This window comes from Corylus avellana, chromosome 9 (genome assembly GCF_965113065.1).
Source record: "Corylus avellana chromosome 9, dhCorAvel1.hap1.2, whole genome shotgun sequence".
Lineage (NCBI taxonomy): Eukaryota > Viridiplantae > Streptophyta > Magnoliopsida > Fagales > Betulaceae > Corylus > Corylus avellana.
In genome coordinates, this window is record NC_142498.1 from 17,229,323 (window position 1) to 17,249,688 (window position 20,366).

Consider the following 20,366-nt stretch of genomic DNA (forward strand, 5'->3'; position numbering starts at 1 on the left):
GTTGGTTAATATTTTTGTTTTAAAAATAAAATTAAAAAAGGTATATGGAGACTACAATTGTTGTGAGTGCACTTGCGAATGCTGAATCTTACATTGAAAAAGTATAAATAAAAAGTGTACTTAATATATTTAAATAGATTCAAGTCCATTAGTTTAAGCTTTTGGACTAGAGTGATGTTTAAATATGTATATTTATCAATGTAACATTGGTAAAATTTCCTAACCATTTATCTCCCAAAGAAAAGTGGTATCAAAGCCCTGCATAACATTCTAGGATAGATGTTTGGAAGCATATGGTTTAGAGTTGCCTTTTCCATAACTCTTGATGCGGTCACGTTAATGATTTCATCAGTTGTTTTGAAGGTTGGGATTTTTAAAACTCAAATATTTTTTTTGGCTAAAACTCTAAATGATGTAGGACGATTTTTACATATATTTTTGGTAAAAATGAAAATAAGAAAAATATCAAAAATAATATTGGAGCAACGTCACTTGATTAGAATTTTGCCCGTTTTCAAACAATGGAAGTACATGCAAAAAGAAGATTGTCATGATTTCTGTTGATATATTGTTAGTTAATTTTATATTATGATTTTATTTTATTTTAGTAGGACTTTATTTCTTTTCCTTAATATGGTTAGATTTGCTTTAATTATTTTCCTTTCATTATTAGGATTAGGTTTACTATTGGTATTATGATTAGGTTTACTAATACTACTAGGATTATGTTTAATTTCTCTACAAGTATTTATCTTCTATAAATAGGCTAACTTGTTATGTAAAACTCAATTAATTGAATTATCATAAAATCAGATAATTTTTTCTCAAATACTTCGTCTCTTCTCTTTGTAGAATCAAAGACACTGTTATTTGGTTAGTTACCTTAGTCCTCCGTTACGTCACTAAATTACATGTACTAAAATGCATTTATCCATGGACACAAATTTCGGTTTGGAGGAAATTTTCTCAAACCTATTTCAATAAGTGACAAGTGTCATTTACTACAAAAAACCAATTTTTTGTTGACATAAGTTTTCTGACGTGTCAGGTGGTCTGACACTTCAGAAAATCCTCCTGACGGGATATTTTTTGACATGTTTCAGGCGTTAAATTATGGATGTCAGAAACGAAAAATTTCTGACGTGTTAGATTTTACACTTAAGAATTTTCTGATGTCGCTTTCTGACACGTCAATAATTTAAAATTATTAAAAAAAATATATATTTTTTTCAATTAAAAAATTTATTAATTTATATTACTTTTCAATTAAAATAATATATATATAAGTCTGGTACGTTTCTCCCCTGCTCTTTGCCTGATCGATCTCTTCTTTCCTCCATTTTCACTCTCTCTGCCTCTTCTCTCTTCTTTCCTCCATTTTCACACACTCTCTCTCTTCTTTCCTCCACTTTCAAAAACCCAAATCTAAAAAATCTTCAAAAAATCAAAAAATAAACCTTATGCTTGTTCGATCTTCTTCTCTTCAAATCAAAAATCAAAAATCTCTCAAATCAAATCAAAATAAACCAAATCAGAGCTTCTTAAAATCAAAAATCTCTCTTCGATCTTCTTCTTCCTTTTTTTTTTTTTTTTTGCTTCTCTTCTTCTTTTGTTTTTCTTCTTCTTGATCTACTTTTCTTCTAGCTCTGCTGCCGTGCAGAGAGATTGAGAGTGAAGAGGGAGATTCAAAGAGATTGAGACAGAAAAGGAGCTTTTGTAGTGATGCGTGTAGAGAGAAGAGGGAGATTGAGAGAGGGAAAGAAGACCTGGCATTAAATAAGAACAGTAGATATGGGGGAAAGAATAAATAATAAAAGAAGGAAAGACGAGCGAAAATTAAAGTTGAATATTGTCCCCCTATTTTTTTTTTCTTCTAATGTACTAGTTTTAGCATATTAGAAATTAAATTAGCATGTCTGAAATATATAATATATATATTTATATTATATATAAATAAACCTGATAAAAAAAAAAAAAAAAACTGACGTGCTAGTTTCAGCACGTCAGAAATGGACCATATATATATATATATATATATATATATATAAACTTGATATAAAAAATAAAAATAAAAAATAAAAAAAATTAAGAAATACTGACGTGCTGGTTTTAGCACGTCAGAAATATATAATATAAATATTTAAATATTAATTTATTTTAATAAAATTTTTAAAAATTAAATTGAATTTAAATTTCTTGACGTGTCAATATTTGACACGTCAGGAAATCCTGACGTGTTGAATGTGACACGTCAATAAATATTGATGTGGCAAAATTTGGTTACTGTTTACCACGTTAGTAACTATCCTGTTTTTTGTAGTGATTCAACATGTTTGAGTTTCTAAAAAATTAATGTTTAGGTTCCTAAGTTAATAGAATGACAATAAATGATTTTATATATATATATATATATATATATATGTGAGAGATGACATTTGTCACCTATTGAAGTAGGTTGAAGAAAATTTTTTTCCAAATTGATTTGGAGGAAATGTCAGTCCTTTATTTAATTTCTTGGTTATCACAATTAATAACATGGAGCTGTTGCAACACCTAGTGGATCAATTCTGTTCGTTATTTGTTTTTTCCTAAAAAAAAAAAATTGTTTAACATATTTTGTTACTTAACAAGAGTAAAGAGTGGATAAAGATTTTGCTTGCTTATCGTCCGGTTCAAATACCCAAAATTCTCGAGCACTTATTACTATCCACTATATATCCAGCGTCATGCAATGCAAACCGCAGGAAGTTAATTAGTTGATTATTGAAAAGTATATGAACTAGTTTTTTGTTAAAGAATGCCTTCCATAAGCTTTGGAGGGTTTTCTTAGAGTGATATATACAGATTAGTTATAATTTCGGTTTTGATTTAGGATATTCACGAACCAAAGAAACTGATAAATATGTGTTGAGTTAGTACCGAAAAAACAAAAAAAAAAAAGAATTGATCGAGTTGGTTTTCTGGTACTAATTCAACACATATTTAATATAAAATAATCATTTTTTTTTTTCTTTCAATCAAATTGGGAAATGGTGTACAAGTGTTCAAAAAACTGAAAATGGGTGGGCTCCCTTACAACAGACCCAAACTCAAAAAATAATAGTGCAAGTAAACGTAACAAAGTAAGAAATGGGTCAAATAAATAACCCTTTTTTTTTTTTTTCTCATATCGTACACAATTTTTTGAAATGTTCACCTGATTCCCGCATGAAAAGATTTTTTTTTTTTTTTTTTTTTTTTTTTTTTTTTCATATAGTACGCAATTTTTACCGAGAAATTTCCTGTTGGTGAGCTACCCCAAATTAATTTGTCAGTATGTACATTTGAGCTGAGAGGCAAACTACATATATATTTTATTCTTCCTCAATAAAAATCTTTGTCACTAGGGGTACATTCCACCATCCAGTGCCTTCATTGATAGGATCCTTGGCTCGTGCCTCCCTCCCCAACCTTCGAACTGGGGATTGCATATTTTAGGGGTGCAAAGGCGGTTACGGTTAGCGGTTAGTGGCAATAACCGCTAACCGTAACCGCCCTAGCGGTTAGTAAATTTCACTAACCGCAACCGCTAACCGCCTAGCGGTTAACGGTTAGCGGTTAGTGGCCGGTTAGCGGTTAGTAAAATAGATAACCGCCCGCTAACCGCTTTTTTAAAATTGGGCTTTTTTTTTTTTGGCTTTTTTTTACCCTCATTTTTTTTTTCTTGTATTTTTAATATCTTCTTGGGCCCAATTGCTATAAATATTTGAATTGTCATTGGATCATATGATTAAGTGTTGATCTTATAAACTTACAAACAAACAAAAATATTTCAATTGTAGTTATAAGTAACACATTGTTTAGTCCAATGTCAATTACTTAATTTGATATTATATGAATCACATTGTCATTGTCATTGTACATGAATAATTGATTAAGTATTGGAATTGTAATTGGATCATATAGTTAAATATTTATCTTATACATTTATATTATTCAATATGCATATAATATAACTATAAGCAATTATATATATATATATATATATATATATATATATATATATATATATAATTCAAAATTGTTCAAAATTGTTAATTTTCTTTTTTTTTTTCTTTCAAAAAATGGTTAAATTTCTTTTTCTAAAAAATGTTCAAAAAATACATTAATACTTCAATTGTGATTATAAGTAACACATTGTTGAATCTAATGTCAATTACTTAATTTGATATTATATAATCATATAGTCTCATTAAATTATATCATATGATTCATATGATTAATTATTTAAATTCTTATCATATTTACTTATAATATTTTTTCTTTGAATTGAATTTAATATCTAATGGTAAATGGTAATGTTCAAACTCCTAAATCCTAAATTCCTAAAGTATCTAATAATGCTTTAATTAAATTGTAGACTTGTAGTTATAAGTAACATATTGTTTAATTCAATTGAATCAATTGTGATTATCATTGTACATGAATCATATGATTAACTTGTAGACTTATGACTTATGAGTTATGTCATATTATATATGTATTATTTATTATTATATAATCATATGATTTAATGATCAAGTCATCATGTGATATAATCATATCAATTATAGTGATAATATATAAATTACTAAAATTATAATGATAATACATTAATACTTAAATTATGTTTATAAGTAACACATTGGTCATTGTTTAATCCAATGTCAATTACTTAATTTGATATTATACGAATCATATCATCATTGTACATTAATAATATGATTCACTTGAAGTCTTGAATAAAGTATTTGAATTGTCATTGAATCATATGATTAACTATTGATATTATACATTTATATTATTCATATACATATGTAGACTTATATAGACTTATAGGTTTATAACATACATTGGAAATAAGTCTCTAGATATTTAATTGCTGTATTAGTATGAATTAGTATACTTATGAGTTATGTCATATTATATATGTATAATTTGTTATTATATAATCAAATGATTTAATAATCAATCTCATGTGATATAATCATATAAATTATAGTGATAATATATTAATACTCAAATTGTGATTTAATTATTTTTTTAAAAAAATTGTGATTTAATGATCAAGTGATTATATGATATAATCATATAAATTATAGTGATAATATATTAATACTCAAATTGTGATTTAATTATTTTTTAAAAAAATTGTGATTTAATGATCAAGTGATTATGTTATATGTATAATTATAAAAATATATTATATAAAAAGGCGGTTAGCGGTTAGCGGTTACGGTTAGTAGACCCAATAACCGCTAACCGCTAACCGCTAGGCGGTTATGGCGGTTAGGCGGTTAGCGGTTAATGCGGTTAAACGGTTAGGCGGTTAGGCGGTTATAGCGGTTAGCGGTTAGCGGGCGGTTAAAAACCGCCCGCCTTTGCACCCCTAGCATATTTTTATGTTGGATATATCTCCCCCCTGCCAAATACTTCTCCAGGCATGGAAAAACCTGTTTCCCAAACCTAATTCTAAGAATCGCAGCATCGAAGAGTTAATTTCCCAACACAATTTTAGGCAACAAGAAATAACTCATACTATAAGTTAGGATAACTTGGATTATGGCCTTGATGAGAATTTCGATCTTTCCCACTTCGATAGGAATTTCTCCTTCCATTCATTGATACGTTTCCATATTCGCTATTTTATCCCTTTGAATGTACGAGCTTTTGATTCCCCACCATGGAAGGTAAGCCAAAAAATATTTTCAAAACTAGTAGATGCTTGCTCGCCAGCGGGAGCAAGAATATTCTCTAGCTTCCCTTTTTTCCATCCTATGGAGAGAAATAAATATGACCATCAGCCTCCGAGTTTAACGATATATTAATATTGGAACTCCTTGCAGGCTTCCATATATAGTCAGTCATTTGAGCTTCTTCAAAATATCAGAAAGCGTTCATCTTTACACCGGGATCGGAGAAAGACATGGAGGATGAAGCTGGTATACTCTCTCTCTCTCTCTCTCTCTCTCTTTCTCTCTCTCTCTAATTGTTTGTTACTTGTCGACTAAATTAATTACCCAAAGCCCTCCTTCCTTCCCCTGTTATAATCTGATCGAGAAAAGAAAATATATAAATTACACAAATGTTTCAAATAAAAGATTTTGATCTTTAACAAATACTCTATACCCTCTGACCTCTGATTGAATATACAACTATTAACAGACAGTTTCACAATAATATTTAGCTCTATATCTTTTGAATGTAATGGTTTTTTTTTTCCTCAGGAATAGTACGATCAACCACAGATTTCCCGCCAACTCATGATCTTTATACAGTTCAAATCAAGAATTTCTCTTTACTATTAGGGATGGAGGCGGAAAAATGTCACTCTGGCCAGTTTGTAGTTGGTGGCCATAAATGGTGCATCTTCGGGACTCCTTATAGAAACTAATAATTGTTAGTTCTTGTGTTGGCTTAATTCAGTTCCAAAATGCAGATGTTACTGTTCACGGCTCAAACACTGATATAGAATGCTCAGAATCCAATCTCCACCGTTCATAATGTAGATTCATGTGTTATGAACGTCCCTGCAAAATTTCAGCTCAATCGGACCACAAACGCCCATCGATCGGAGTTGTTGATGAAGACTGGACAGTCCGGGTCCGGACCTCCAGAAGCCGGGTCCGGACCCCATTTCCAGAAACTTGATTTTTCAAGCAGGGTCCGGACCTCAATTCCCAGGGTCCGGACCCCAGTTCCCGAAAGTGCATTTTATGAGGCATGTCCGGACCTCAGATCTGCAGGGTCCGGACCTGGTTGACTTATTAGGCTTATTTTCTATTTAAACACGATTTTGCTACATTTAGATGTACGTATTTTTGGAGAGCAAAATCAGAGAGCTTAGAGAGAGATATTGTTCTAGATTATTTGAGAAGGGATTAAATACGTGAAGCCAATCGGAGTTCCGGTGAAAGGAAATCTTATAGAAGAATTGTGCCAGATGTTCTGGAAAGGGCTACTGCGGTAGAAGTCAAGTGGGTCGCTTGTCGTGTACAAGGAAGAGTAAATTGCAAAGGTTTTGTAATTCTTCTTGTATTCCTTATTCTTCTTATAGTGGATTGATTTCCTGGGTTTGGCTGCCCCGGAGAGGTTTTACATTTAGAGAGTTCTCTAAATGGTTTCCTCTTCGTAACCAAATATCTGTGTTCTTGATTTTCATTACATATCTGTATTTGGTTGATTATTGATTGTTAGGTCAGATCTTATTCCGCTTAATATTTGTGAATCACCTAGACATTTGAATAGGTGTCGTTTGGAGTCGTTTTAGAATTTTCAATAATAATCTAAAAAATTTGAGAAAACCTATAAAAACTAATGATAATCTACAGAGATTGAGGAAATATATGAAAGAGACAGAATTGGGCCTATCGCTTACATCAACACTGAAAAACCTATATACGACACCAAACGACACCTATTTTGAATGTATAGGTGTTTCACACAATTTATGCGGAAATAGATCTGACTTAACAATTAATAAACAATCAAAAATATATGTAACAATAAACAATAAACAACACAGATATTTTGGTTACGAAGAGGAAACCAATTAGAGAACTCTCTAATTGTAAATCCTTTCCGGGACAGCCAAACCCAGGAAATCAACTAACTCAGTAAAAGAATAAAGGATTACAAGACGTTTACACTTACAAAACCTTTGCAATTGACACGATCTTGTATAAGACAAGCGACCCACTTGCCTTTTACCGCAATAGCCCTTTCCAGAGACAGCTGGCACAATCCTTCTACGTGATCTCCCTTCACCGGAACTCCGGTCGACTTCGCTTCAACAATCAACAAGTAAACACAAACGATCACTCTAAGAGAGAGAACAGACTCTACCCTCTTAGCACACAAAAGCGAATTCTAGATGCAGAAATTCGTCACTCTCTCTTCCTATAGAGATGTATTTATAATAGCCTCATCATCCCTAGACCTAGGAAAGAGTTTATATTCATTTAAAACTGTTACAGGTACGCGGCGTCCGGACGGGAACATGTGCCGTCCGGACGGGACAACAAAACACAGCCAGAAAGTGTTTTTAACACATGGCCGTTTGCAATCTCGTCCAGACGAGATTGCAGACGAGCCATTCCGCCCAGCTTCGTAGTCTTCTCTTTATGGCCCGTTTTGACCTAGTAAACATTGGAATTAGCTAAACCTCGTGAAACATGACTTTGTAGATCATTGAGTTATCTTTCCAACGCCGCAAAGATTGCTCCAATCAAAGGCTTGAAACTCAAGATATGACATTTTTAGTAAAAGTTGTCCGGACAGGATTCAGACGAGACTGCAAACGAGGCTCTCGGGAATTCTTGTTTTTCGAACTCGTCCGGACGGGGTTCAGACGAGACTGCAGAAGAGGCTCTTGGGAATTCCTATTTATCGAGCTCGTCCAGACGGGATTGCAAACGAGATTGCAGACGAGGCTCTCAAGGAAAATAGAATTCTTCGAGCATCCGAACGGCACTTCTTCTCGTCCGAACGGTAATTGAATGGATGATGAATCTTGGGACTTTTGGACACCATTTTGCTTACCGAATTAAGCCAACAAGAACTTACAAACTCCCCTTTTGGCAATTTGGTGACAAAATCAATCGGCCGAGTCACCATCATCTCCCCATTTTTTATACTCCCCCTTTTTGTCACAAAATGACAAAAGGTATCATGTTTCCTGTAACACTCAACACGAAAACATCAAGGCATATGTGGAACAGGAAAAACAATAATCAAACACTCATGATCACATATAGGAAAACGCATGAAGAAGACAACAAGATCATGAATAACATAAACTCCCCCTCAATATAAGACTTAATAATCAACAAGAAACTTTTAAAAAAAGTTTCTCCCCCTCAAAAGTCAAATGAACACACATGATGCACACATCAACAACTTATGTATTTTAGCAATGAATATCCCAAACATACTCTAAATATGCAAAATATACATGAGACTAGAAATGGCAAGAAACTCATATTGTTTAACCCAAGCCAAGAAAAAATGATCCATTCAACCCATGCTTGTGTGTTGTGTGTGTAAGCCATTTAATGAGAGAAAAAATACCAATTTACAAAAAAGGATAAAGTTTCACCAACACGAGGTTTTGACAAGTAAATTCAATCAAAAGTCAAACTTTATCATACTAGGGCCTAGTCACTCTCATCCAATACAATCCTCTTTTGAAAAAATAGCACAAGTTTGACACAGTGAAATTAAATTCCATAAGGAACATGTTTTTTTTTTTTTTTTTTTTTTTCACTATTTTGATTATTTTTCTCTCTGAGAGACTATCTTTAAACAATTGGTGCTTTATACAAAAGAAAGAATGCAGGAATTTTTAAGTCCTAGGTTCAACTAACATATGGTCAATTTGAAAAAAAAAAATATGACTAGTCCAAAACACCTCATGTAGTTACCTATCATACCTCACTTTTAAAAAATTTCCTCAAATTAAGCTTAAGTGTGTGTAAGAATTAAGCATAGGTAAAACGTACCACATACGCTCAAGCTTTAGGTAACCACAAAAACAAGTCCATTGAAACAACTGTTTATCTCATGCATATTTAGAATATTCTAAGATGCAAGGAATTAAATTCATGAAAGCAACATGAGAAATTCATGGACTATCTGGGTACATAAGACAAAAAAAAAAAAAAAGAGAAAAGAAAAACAGCCAAATTAAAATATTTTTGTCTTTTTGAATTTTTGAATTTTTTTTTTTAAATGAACTCAAAACAGAACATGTTAAAAGAATCAAAACACAAACAACAAAAACAAACAACAACAAAAATTTAAACAAAACAAAACAAATACCCAACAAACTATGACACTAGGACACAAATATATATATATATATATATATATATATATATATATATATATATATATATATAAGCAAAGTCTGTCCTAGGCATGCAATGTGCCCACCTAAACTAGGTGAGTCCAATATCACTCCCCCTCAACGGGTGAACGGTATCAACCTTCTTAACCCAAACTTTCTTCATTTTGGGAACAGAAGTGCGACTCTTGTCCAAGTCATTTAACTGAATGATAACACCCCTTAGCATGTTGAATAATTCCTCATGACTATCCCTAGAATGCAAATAGTCTCTTTTTGACTCATGATTATTCAACTGAAAACAATTAGGGCGAATATGTCCAATCTTACCACAGTGATGACATGTAGGAATGAACCTTTGAGAAGGTTGGTTCCTTGGCATATGAGCACGTCCCGATGTAGAACGAGACACATAGGAATCAGTTAGAATTCCCTTACCTTTCTCACCTCTTGAAACTGGAGGATACATTTCCTTCTTCTTAGTCAAGCTTTCTTCTTTACAAACTGGTTTCACAAAAATTAACTTTGAAGGAGAAGAAACATTAGTAGAAGAAACAGCAGATTTATTAAAGCCCAATCCAGTTCTATCAAACGAATGTTTCTGATTATGCAACATGTGATTTAGCTTTTCACTAGAGAATGTTTTCAAATGATTTCTTGATTCATTAAGCTCATTCTCTAAGGATTTTACTTTGGCAATTAACATGTGATTTAGCTTTTCACTAGAGAATGTTTTCAAATGATTTCTTGATTCATTAAGCTCATTCTCTAAGGATTTTACTTTGGCAATTAACATGTGATTTTCAGACATCAAAGTATTATGAATAGCATGTAAATCAGTTAAAGCAACAGAAAGTCGATCATTTTCAAGATTAACATCTTTGAGTTTCTGCAAGTGTTGCTTATTTAACTTCTTCAATTTAATGCATTCCACATACAGATCATTATAAGCATTTTGCAGATCACCCTCCTCTTCTAATTCATTATCACATATGTCATGTTCACTATCTATAGAGTTAGACTCACTAGCCTCATGTTTACTATCAAAAGAAATCCCAAAGGCTACATAATTAGCACAATTTTCAGCTTTTTCCTCATTGTCTGACTCATCACTTTGAGTCACATTAAAGGCCTTGCCTTTTGAATTTATCAAATTTCCACAATTAGCACGAATATGACCAATACCACCACATTCATGACACTTACGACCACGAGATAATTTATCTTTATGATTTTCATCATTTTTGCCTTCATAATTATCTCTAACCTCATTACTAGGATTCACAAAATTTTTTGATTCCCTAATTCTAAAATTTCCATTGTTTTTGAAAAATTTTCTAAACTTCCTAGCAATAATTGCTATTTCTTCATCGTCTCCAGAATCCTCATCAGAATGAACTACAGATTTACCTTTAGCAGCCTTGATCTTAAGAGCAAGATTTTTTGAGCTTTTGGGCTTAGGTAACATGAGTTCAAATGTCTGAAGAGAACCAACAAGTTCCTCTACTCTCATTGACTCTAGATCTTTGCTCTGTTGTATAGCAGTAATCTGAGGTATAAACCTCGCAGGTAGAGATCTTAAGATTTTCTTTATTATCTTAGCATCACTCATTTTCTTTCCAAGATTAATAGTAGAATTTCTAATAGTGCTAAGCTTAGAATAAAAATCATCAAATGTCTCTTCCTCTTCCATCCTAATCTCTTCAAATTGAGAAACTAACATCTGAATTTTTGAAGCTCTCACAATTTTAGTTCCTTCATGAGTAATTTTCAATGTTTCCCATGCTTCTTTAGCTATTACACATCGAGAAATTCTTGAGAATTCTTCGATGGAGATAGATGTGAAGATGGCATTTAACGCTTTGTCATTCGCAGACGAAGCACTCTTTTCATCCTTTGAAAATTCGGCAATTGCCTTATTAGGATTAGTCCATCCAGATTCAACAATATGCCAAACGTCAACAGATTTGAGATATGCTTTCATACGAATTTTCCAAAACGTATAATTGGATCCGTCAAAGACGGGAAGTGAGTTAGGTGCAACTGTGTGAGACATATTATGAGGAGTCTAGGATCTTACTTAGGAAATTAATCCAAACAGAGTGAACCTGCTTTGATACCAATTGAATTATCTTTCCAACGCCGCAAAGATTCTTCCAATCAGAGGCTTGAAACTCAAGATATGACCTTTTTAGTAAAAGTCGTCCAGACAAGATTCAGACGAGACTGCAGATGAGGCTCTCGAGAATTCTTGTTTATCGAACTCGTCCGGACGGGGTTCAGACGAGGCTCTTGGGAATTCCTATTTATCGAGCTCGTCCAGACGGGATTGCAAACGAGATTGTAGACGAGGCTTTCGAGGAAAATAGAATTCTTTGAGCATCCGAACGGCACTTCTTCTCGTCCGAACGGTAATTGAATGGATGATGAATCTTGGCACTTTTGGTCACCATTTTGCTTACCGAATTAAGCCAACAAGAACTTACAAACACGTTAAAGCTTTACAAGCTATTTATTTTCTTAATATTTGATTTAAGTACAAAACTCTATTAATTTATAGAATTGTGATTTCAATAGTTTCAACTACAAACATATTACTTAAATTACGGTTAACCATTCATTTAGAGAATACAAATCAACACTTATCATTAATGTTTATATCCTTAACACCTCTTCACGTTTTAATTGTTTTTTTTTTTTTTTTTTTTTGAAATATAAAAATATGAGCATTTTCATTTCCATCTCTAGGAGATTGGAACTCTACCCAAATGGGAAAAAGAATAGCAATGGGTACCATCACATCTCTCTATACTTGGCAATAGCAGTTACTGATGATCTTCTACTTGGCTGGGAGGTTAACGCGAACATAATATTCTTTGTGTTTGATCAAATTGGAGACCAATACCATAGTATTCAAGGTACCTTTGCCCAAAGCTTAGTCTAAACCTTAAGTTTAAAACTTTCCTTGCAATATTTGTCCATATAGATATACCTCTTTAATATATTTATGTTTGGATTTGATATTTGACTTTACTCATGTTGCTTGTGAACATCAACAACATAGATGCAAATGCTAGAGTAGTAAGACGCTTTCATAAATTGAAGACTGAATGGGGAATCGATCAATTGCTTTCTCATGAGACTCTCAATGATTCATTAAATGGATATCTTGTTGATGACACTTGTGTCTTTGGAGTCGAAATTTTTGTTATTAAAGGTCCTTTTAAAGGAGAGTGTTTGTCGATGATAAATGAACCTCAAAGTGATTATTTCACTTGGAAGATTGACAAGTTTATGGCCTCGAAAGTTAAAGTAGCTTTGTCTGAGAAATTCACTGTTGGAGGGAGAGAATGGTATGATTGGGATTTTGCTAAGTCTTGTATATCAGTCTCAAGTACAGGTTCACTTATCATGTTAATTTACAACCTTTTCTCTTCATATTTTGGATACAGGAAGCTGTTTTTATATTCGAAGGAAGGAGGAAAAGAATTAGACACACGGTTGGGTCTTGATTTGATGTTATGTAATCCAGAAAGTCTTTCACTCAACAGAAAAGTGTACGTCCAATGCAAGCTGCGAATAAAGGACCAAATCAATAGCAATCATCTTGAAAATACAGGTTTATTCTCTTCACTTCTTTTCTACCTGAACAGAAGTAAAATCTCTTGAAAATTTACACCCAAAACCAACTCTTACCTTACAGTTGAGAACTGGTTCTCTAATACCGCCACGTTCGCTGGTTGCCCCAATTTTTTGTCAATAAGAGAGCTACAGCACACATCAAAGGGCGACTTGGTGGGTGATGCTTTGTTCTTTGAATGCAAAATTGATGTCATATCCGTTGTTAAGGATTTCTCCTCAAAATAATTGTACGTATTTGTTGGAGGAGCACAAGGTTCAATTTGTTAATTACAGTTCGTATATATAGGTTGTTTTATGTTATTTGTTTGAAATTAAGTGTTATGATGCCACATAAAAATAAAGTAATTATAAGTGTTTTGTGTTGTTAATATTTTTGCTTTTAAAACAAGAAATAAAAGGGATAACGAAAAAGCCTTAACTAACAAAGCCTGAATTTTATAATTAAATAAGATTAGGAAATTTTGTCGTCCCCTTTTTTCTTTTCTTTAAAATGATATGTAAAGTTTTTATAGGATATAAATCCTATATGCAAGTGCTCAAGTTGTATTCGTTCAATCTATTGCACTGGTTAAGGGGTTTATATAGCCAGTACTTTTTTTGCTATGCTGCGTATATAGAAATGTGACGACATTCTTATTTTATTGGTAAATAGTTTGTTTTTGTTTTCTTATAAATTATTTTTAGGCAAAATTTCACTTAACCCCTGAATTGCCATCACTTTTGCAATGTCCCCCTTAAAATTTCATTTATTTTCATTTAGTGAATCAAACTTTGAAAATTTTTTTCAATGTCCACCATTAATTAAAATTTTCTGTTAAATCCCTACAAAATTTTCAAAATACCCCGTTCATTTTAGACAATAAATTAGAGGGACTAAAAATGCTTTCATCCCTTTTTTTAATTTCTTGGTTATGACAATAACATGGAGCTGTTGCAAAACCTACTAGTAGAGCAATTCTGTTAAATATATTTTGTTACTTAACAAGAGTAGAGTGACTAAAGATTTTGCTTGCTTATTGTCCAATTTAAATACCCAAAATTCTCAAGCACTTAATACTATTCAGCGTCAGGCAAAGTAAACCGCAGGGGAACTTAATTAGTTGATTATCCGAAGTATATGAACAAGTTTTTTGTTAAATAATACATTTCATAAGCTTTGCAGGGTTTTCTTAAACCGATATATACAGATTGAGTAATTTTAGGAGGAGGATTAGAGTTTTCTTTTAGTAATCCCAAATGTGAAATAGCTTTTAAAAGTACAAATATATTAAAATTTAATAATAATTACTCCAAATTTAATAATAATTTTAAAAGTCATAGCACATTTAAGGTCCACCTAACATTATTCAGATAGGTTAGTTTGATTATCAAAATTTGATGATTGGAAAATTTGAGGCCTAAATAATAATAATTTTTTTTGTTCAAAATGGTTTTAAATTCTCGGTAATAATAAATGGCACCAAAAAAAGGTCACAACATAAAAGCGGGTGAAAAGCTAGGGTTGTTTGGGTTTAGAATTTTCGAATGAATCAAATCTTAAAAATTAGGGGTATTCAAACAGAGCGGTTATACCGCTAACCGCTTTGGTAAGCAGTTATTAAAATTTGCTAACCGCCTAGGGCGGTTGCGATTAACGGTTTTAGGGGCAGGAAAAAGTAGTTAATAACCGCTAACTGCCTATCTATATATATATATATATATATATATATATAAAAGTTTGAAGATGATATTGCCTCCATACGTGTGCCTATCAATTTCTCTCACAAGTTCATAAGCTATGGTTATGTTACCAGATATTAAACGATTTTTAACAAATGCACCTTGCTCTTTAGAGATTATGAGAGGAAGAAGTCGACTCAGCCTGTTGGATAGGATCTTCGTGATCACCTTGTAACTAAAGTTACATAGACTGATTGGCCTGAAATCTAAAAAAGGTGGCTGGAGATTCCATTTTTGGAATAAGGGCAATTGCTGTTGCATTGATCGATCTAGGGATATATGATACCACCATGAAAGAAATACAGAACAGCCGCAATAAAATCATTTTTGATGATGCCCCATGCAATTCAGTAGAAGGTGCTAGAAAATCCATCAGGTCCTGGAGAGCAACGGTAATTTTAAAAGCCACACCACAGTTGAGAGAACACTAGGAGAACACTAGAAGAATACCATACATTTCCTTATATATATATATATATATATATATATAGTCTTCTCTTAACTGTGATGTGGCTTTTAAAATTACGGTTGAATTTGAGATTATCATTATTGATTTTTAATCTATTGCCAAGTAGAGCCACCGAGAAGCTCGTCCGCTATCTTGTCCGAACTAGATTGAGAACGAGGATCAAACTGTCATGTTTTTTCTTCTTCTCATGTTCGTCTGGACAACTAATTGAGTCGTTTGAACGAAGATTGACATATTAAATGCAAGAATCCAAAAGGAAAGACTTAATTGCTCTATTAGGAACTTTAATGAAGATTTTATTCCAGTAAAACAGATATTCCAGCAATCAAATATATTCTATTTTGAAATAAGAAAAACTTTAAGATACATGTATTACTAGTAAGATTTAACGAGATTAGATCGAGGTAACGATCGAAGTACCGGAGATTATAAAATTTTGAAATAAAACTAGCTACTTCACATGATCCTGCCATCACCCCCATTGTTTTCAGTGTTAATGCACTTTTAATTAAATTAATTTGGTGAAATTCATAGTCCAGATGTTTCCTTCCTAGTGCTCTTTATGGTCAAAGCTTACGCACCCAGCAATTGCCCGTTTGGGATTGTATTAGGAAATTTTAAAAATTGTGTTAGACAAAAAATTGATATGTTCAGTAAAAAATTTTAAATATATATATATTTTTTTTTCACTCTAAACATAATCAAAACACTATTTTTGACTTTAAAAGTTCAATTTTCCAATGCAACTTTAAACATGTTCTGAAACTGCTTCTAGCAATATATGAGATTTAATCAGCTTCTCAATTTGAAATTATGGTGCAAAAGTCTAACCCACAAGAATTTAATAGCTCATCAAATTTACAAACATAAACAAAAGTAAAAGAAATTCGCATCACACGGCCAATTACCATCAAGCCCACTCATTTACAAACACAACAAAGCAAAAAAAAAAAAAAAAAAAAGAAAGGGTTTACCTTAGCCGTTAAGCTTATTTTTCTTTTGGACAAAGCCGAACGCACTTCAAAATCAAAAAAAAAAAAAAAAAGAAAAAAAAAAAAGTATCAATCACACTCTACTTTACGCCCTTTGGGCTCCAGTAAAGAGAAATATATATGCTGCATGGGAGAGGCTTTACAGTAAAAAAAAAAAAGAATGAAAGTTGAGGAAGGTGAAGATTGACGAGGCTTTACAGAAAAATAATGCGTATAAATAAATAAAACCAATTGTGTTACGAACCTAAATTTGTAACGGGATAAATTAAGTTTTAAGGGAACTAGACCTTAAATTTAAGGGAACCTAAACCTTTCAAACACAAAGTTTGAGATTAATTATTTTCATTTCTTTATTCATGGCATAACTCCATCGAAATAAAGGATTCAATACATTCCATAAGTGTGTTAGGGCTGAGTCAGCATAGATTCTAAAATAATATTATAACTCTGGCTAGGGTTAACCGACTTATACTAACATAGTATAAGCCTAATACATAAAACTAATACGGCTACACAAATATGAAAATGCCGTAACAAATTGTCAAAAACCCCTTACGTTACTTAGAACCGTCGGGAGAAAGACGAATTCAAAAGAAAGACATGGGAAATAAAACTTCGCATCCCCGGCCTGCTGACAATGATGCAATTGGTCTTCTCTCTCTCTTGCTCGCTCTCTGATTTTTGGTGACTTGCTTTATTTTATTTAGTATTAATTATTAAAAAAGTATCGCAAGTAGTTTGTTAATTGTTATTAATTATGCTGAATAAATTACCCAAATGTTTCACATCATAGATTTGGAACTTTATACTTTTCAATCATTTTTTTTTTTAAAAAAAATCTCAGGAATGATACGATCAACTAGAGATCTCCCCGCACCTCATTATACATTTCAAATCAAGAATTTTTCATTACTATTAGGGATGAAGGAGGAAAAATGTCACTCGGGTCAGTTTGAAGTTGAGGGGTATCAATGGTACTGTATCATCTGGACACTTCTTCTTTCAGCTGTTACTTTCTTTTTTCTTTTTTTTCTTTTTTTGTTTCGAATAGTAAAATGTAAGAATTTTGGTATCCAATATCTAGGAGATTGGTACTCTACCCAAATGGGAGAAAGAATAGCAATGGGAAAGGTCACATCTCTCTATACTTGGAAATAACAGATACCAAAGATTTTCCACATGGCTGGGAGGTTAACGTGAACATAATAAAATTCTTTGTTTTTGATCAAATCCGAGACAAGTACCTAATTATCCAAGGTACTTGAGATTAAGTTTAAAGCTTTGCTTTGCAATTTGTCCATCTGGATATATATACCTTGCTATAATATTTAATTATGTTTGGGATTTGATAAGTGACTATAATTGCTTGTGAACCTCAACAACTTAGATACAAATGAGAGAGTAAAACGCTTCCATAACTTGAAGACTGAATGGGGATTCGCCCAGTTGCTTTCCCATGATATTCTCAATGATTCATCAAATGGTTATCTTCTTGATGACACTTGTGTTTTTGGGGTGGAAGTTCTTTTTATTAAAGGTATTTGTAAAGGAGAGAGTTTGTACATGATATGTCAACCTCAACGTAATTATTTCACCTGGAAGATTGACAACTATACGGCCTTGAAAGATAAAGTTTATTTCTCTGAGCAATTCACTGTTGGAGGTCGAAAATGGTATGATTGAAGTTTTGCTAGCTCTTGTATATCAATGATCTCAATTTACAATATTTTAGTTTACAATCTTTGTCTTTGTATTTTGGATATATAGGAAGTTGAGGCTCGAGCCAGAGGGAAGTGGAATCGGACTCAACACAAACTTATCTCTCTATCTGAGATTAGATGATTCAAAAAGTCTTTCTCCCAACAGAAAATTGTACGCAAAATTCAAGTTGCTAATAAGGAGCCAAATCAATAGCAATCATTTTGAACATACAGGTCTATTCTCTTTATCTATTAGAAAAAAAAAACAAAAGGTCTATTCGATCTCTTTATTTTCACAAAAAATGCCACAAACTTTCATTTCTTTTTGACATGAACAGAAGAAAATTGTTACTAAAAATTTACATGAAAAATCAATTTAAGTAAATCTAATAATATGACCGACTCTTACCTTACAGCTGATTACTGGTTCTCTAAATCCGGCGCCGGCTATGGTTTCCGCAAGTTTTTGGCGGTGAGAGATCTCAAGGACACATCAAAAGGCTATTTGTTGGATGATGCTTTGCTCATTGAATGCAAAATTGATGTTATATCCGCAGTTAAGGATTTCTCCTCAAATTAATGTTATTATTATCCAGAGAGACATATTTTATTTTGTTAATGGTTTTTAGATTATATATATATTTTGAAAAAAATTCTGATTTGGATGTAGTATTAACTTTTAAATATTTTAGTCCACAAGAGGTAGTTCAATCAGCTAGGACCACGCCTAATGAAGCGATGGTCATTAATTCGAATCCTCCTCCCCCTCTTGTGTGGACATGTCAAAACTTTTAAATATTTTATGTTTTGAGCTATTTATTAATGTTTTTCAGTGGAAGACGTCTGACAATAGGCGGCAGACCAAAATTGATCAGCTTTCTTATTGTTTGGGGCTGTTATAGCGGCAGGCCTGTTGCTAGACATTAAAAGTACTCCTTTACATCCCAACTGTCCGTAAAAAATTGGAAATAGACCTATGTAAGGGTTATATATATATATATATATATATATATATATATATATATATAATGAATAAATTGGAGAAATATAATATTGTCTCTTTTTACCTTATCAAATAACATAGTTGCTTTATACCTAACTACTAGTTCATTTCCTTTTTATCATTTTATTTATGTTTATCCAAGATATTAAGTTTTCTATTGTTTAAGATTACATGTTGAAAAACGCTATGCCGACTCCAAAAACTTGTTTATCACAATTTATGCGGAATTAATACTATGAATCAATAAACAATTCAATCACCAAAAATATATAAAGCAATAAAGAGGCAGACACAAATATTTTTGTTACAAAGAGGAAACCTTTTAGAAACCGATCTAAAAGTAAAACCTCTCCGAGGCAGCCAAACCCAAGAAATCACTATCAAAAGATTATCTAGAGATTACAGACACTAGGAACACTTACAACTCTTTGCAAAACCTTGGCTCTGTAAGATCGACAAGCCTACAACTCGTCTCCTTGCTCACAATCTTCTTCAACGTGATTCTCATTTACCGGACCCTTCCGATAGACTTCTCAACCGTAGATTTATCAAAGGAATAACTAAAACTCTAAGAAATTTAATTTAACGCTCACCACATATGATCTCTCTTAGTACAGCCTCCGACGAATTCTCTTGGAGTGAAAATTCGTGCCTCTCTCTTCTAAAATGATGTATATATACTCCCGACAAAACCCTAGACTTAATCCACTTAAAATCACGTTTTTTGGCCTAAAACTTACGGGGTGTCCGGACAGGTTAATGGGCTGTCCAGACAGGGCCTTGCGGAGTAAAAATAAGGTTTCTGGAAATGCGGTCCGAACCCGGGGAAGGCCTGTCCGGACAAGGCATGCAATGGGTGAAACAGCATTTTGGAAATGCTGTCCAGTCTTGATCAACAGCTCCAATTGATAGGCGTTTGTGGTCCGATTGAGCTGAAATTTTGCAGGGACGTTCATAACACATGAATCTACATTATGAA

The 20,366-nt window shown here is 32.6% G+C and overlaps 2 protein-coding genes across 2 annotated transcripts; both read left to right on the forward strand.

Moving 5' to 3' along the window:
• Positions 1-5,941: 5,941 nt before the first annotated feature.
• On the forward strand, positions 5,942-13,729 carry LOC148583882 (MATH domain and coiled-coil domain-containing protein At3g58260-like). The gene is made up of 6 exons (XM_088510806.1): positions 5,942-5,960; positions 6,246-6,381; positions 12,611-12,780; positions 12,927-13,215; positions 13,315-13,481; positions 13,566-13,729. Exons 1-6 carry the CDS (start codon positions 5,945-5,947, stop codon positions 13,727-13,729), a joined length of 942 nt encoding a protein of 313 aa, XP_088366932.1. The 5' UTR covers positions 5,942-5,944.
• A 3,555-nt stretch (positions 13,730-17,284) lies between these two features.
• LOC132190997 (uncharacterized) lies at positions 17,285-18,964 on the forward strand. The gene is made up of 6 exons (XM_088510698.1): positions 17,285-17,333; positions 17,529-17,658; positions 17,769-17,941; positions 18,072-18,357; positions 18,452-18,618; positions 18,801-18,964. Exons 1-6 carry the CDS (start codon positions 17,285-17,287, stop codon positions 18,962-18,964), a joined length of 969 nt encoding a protein of 322 aa, XP_088366824.1.
• Positions 18,965-20,366: the final 1,402 nt, after the last annotated feature.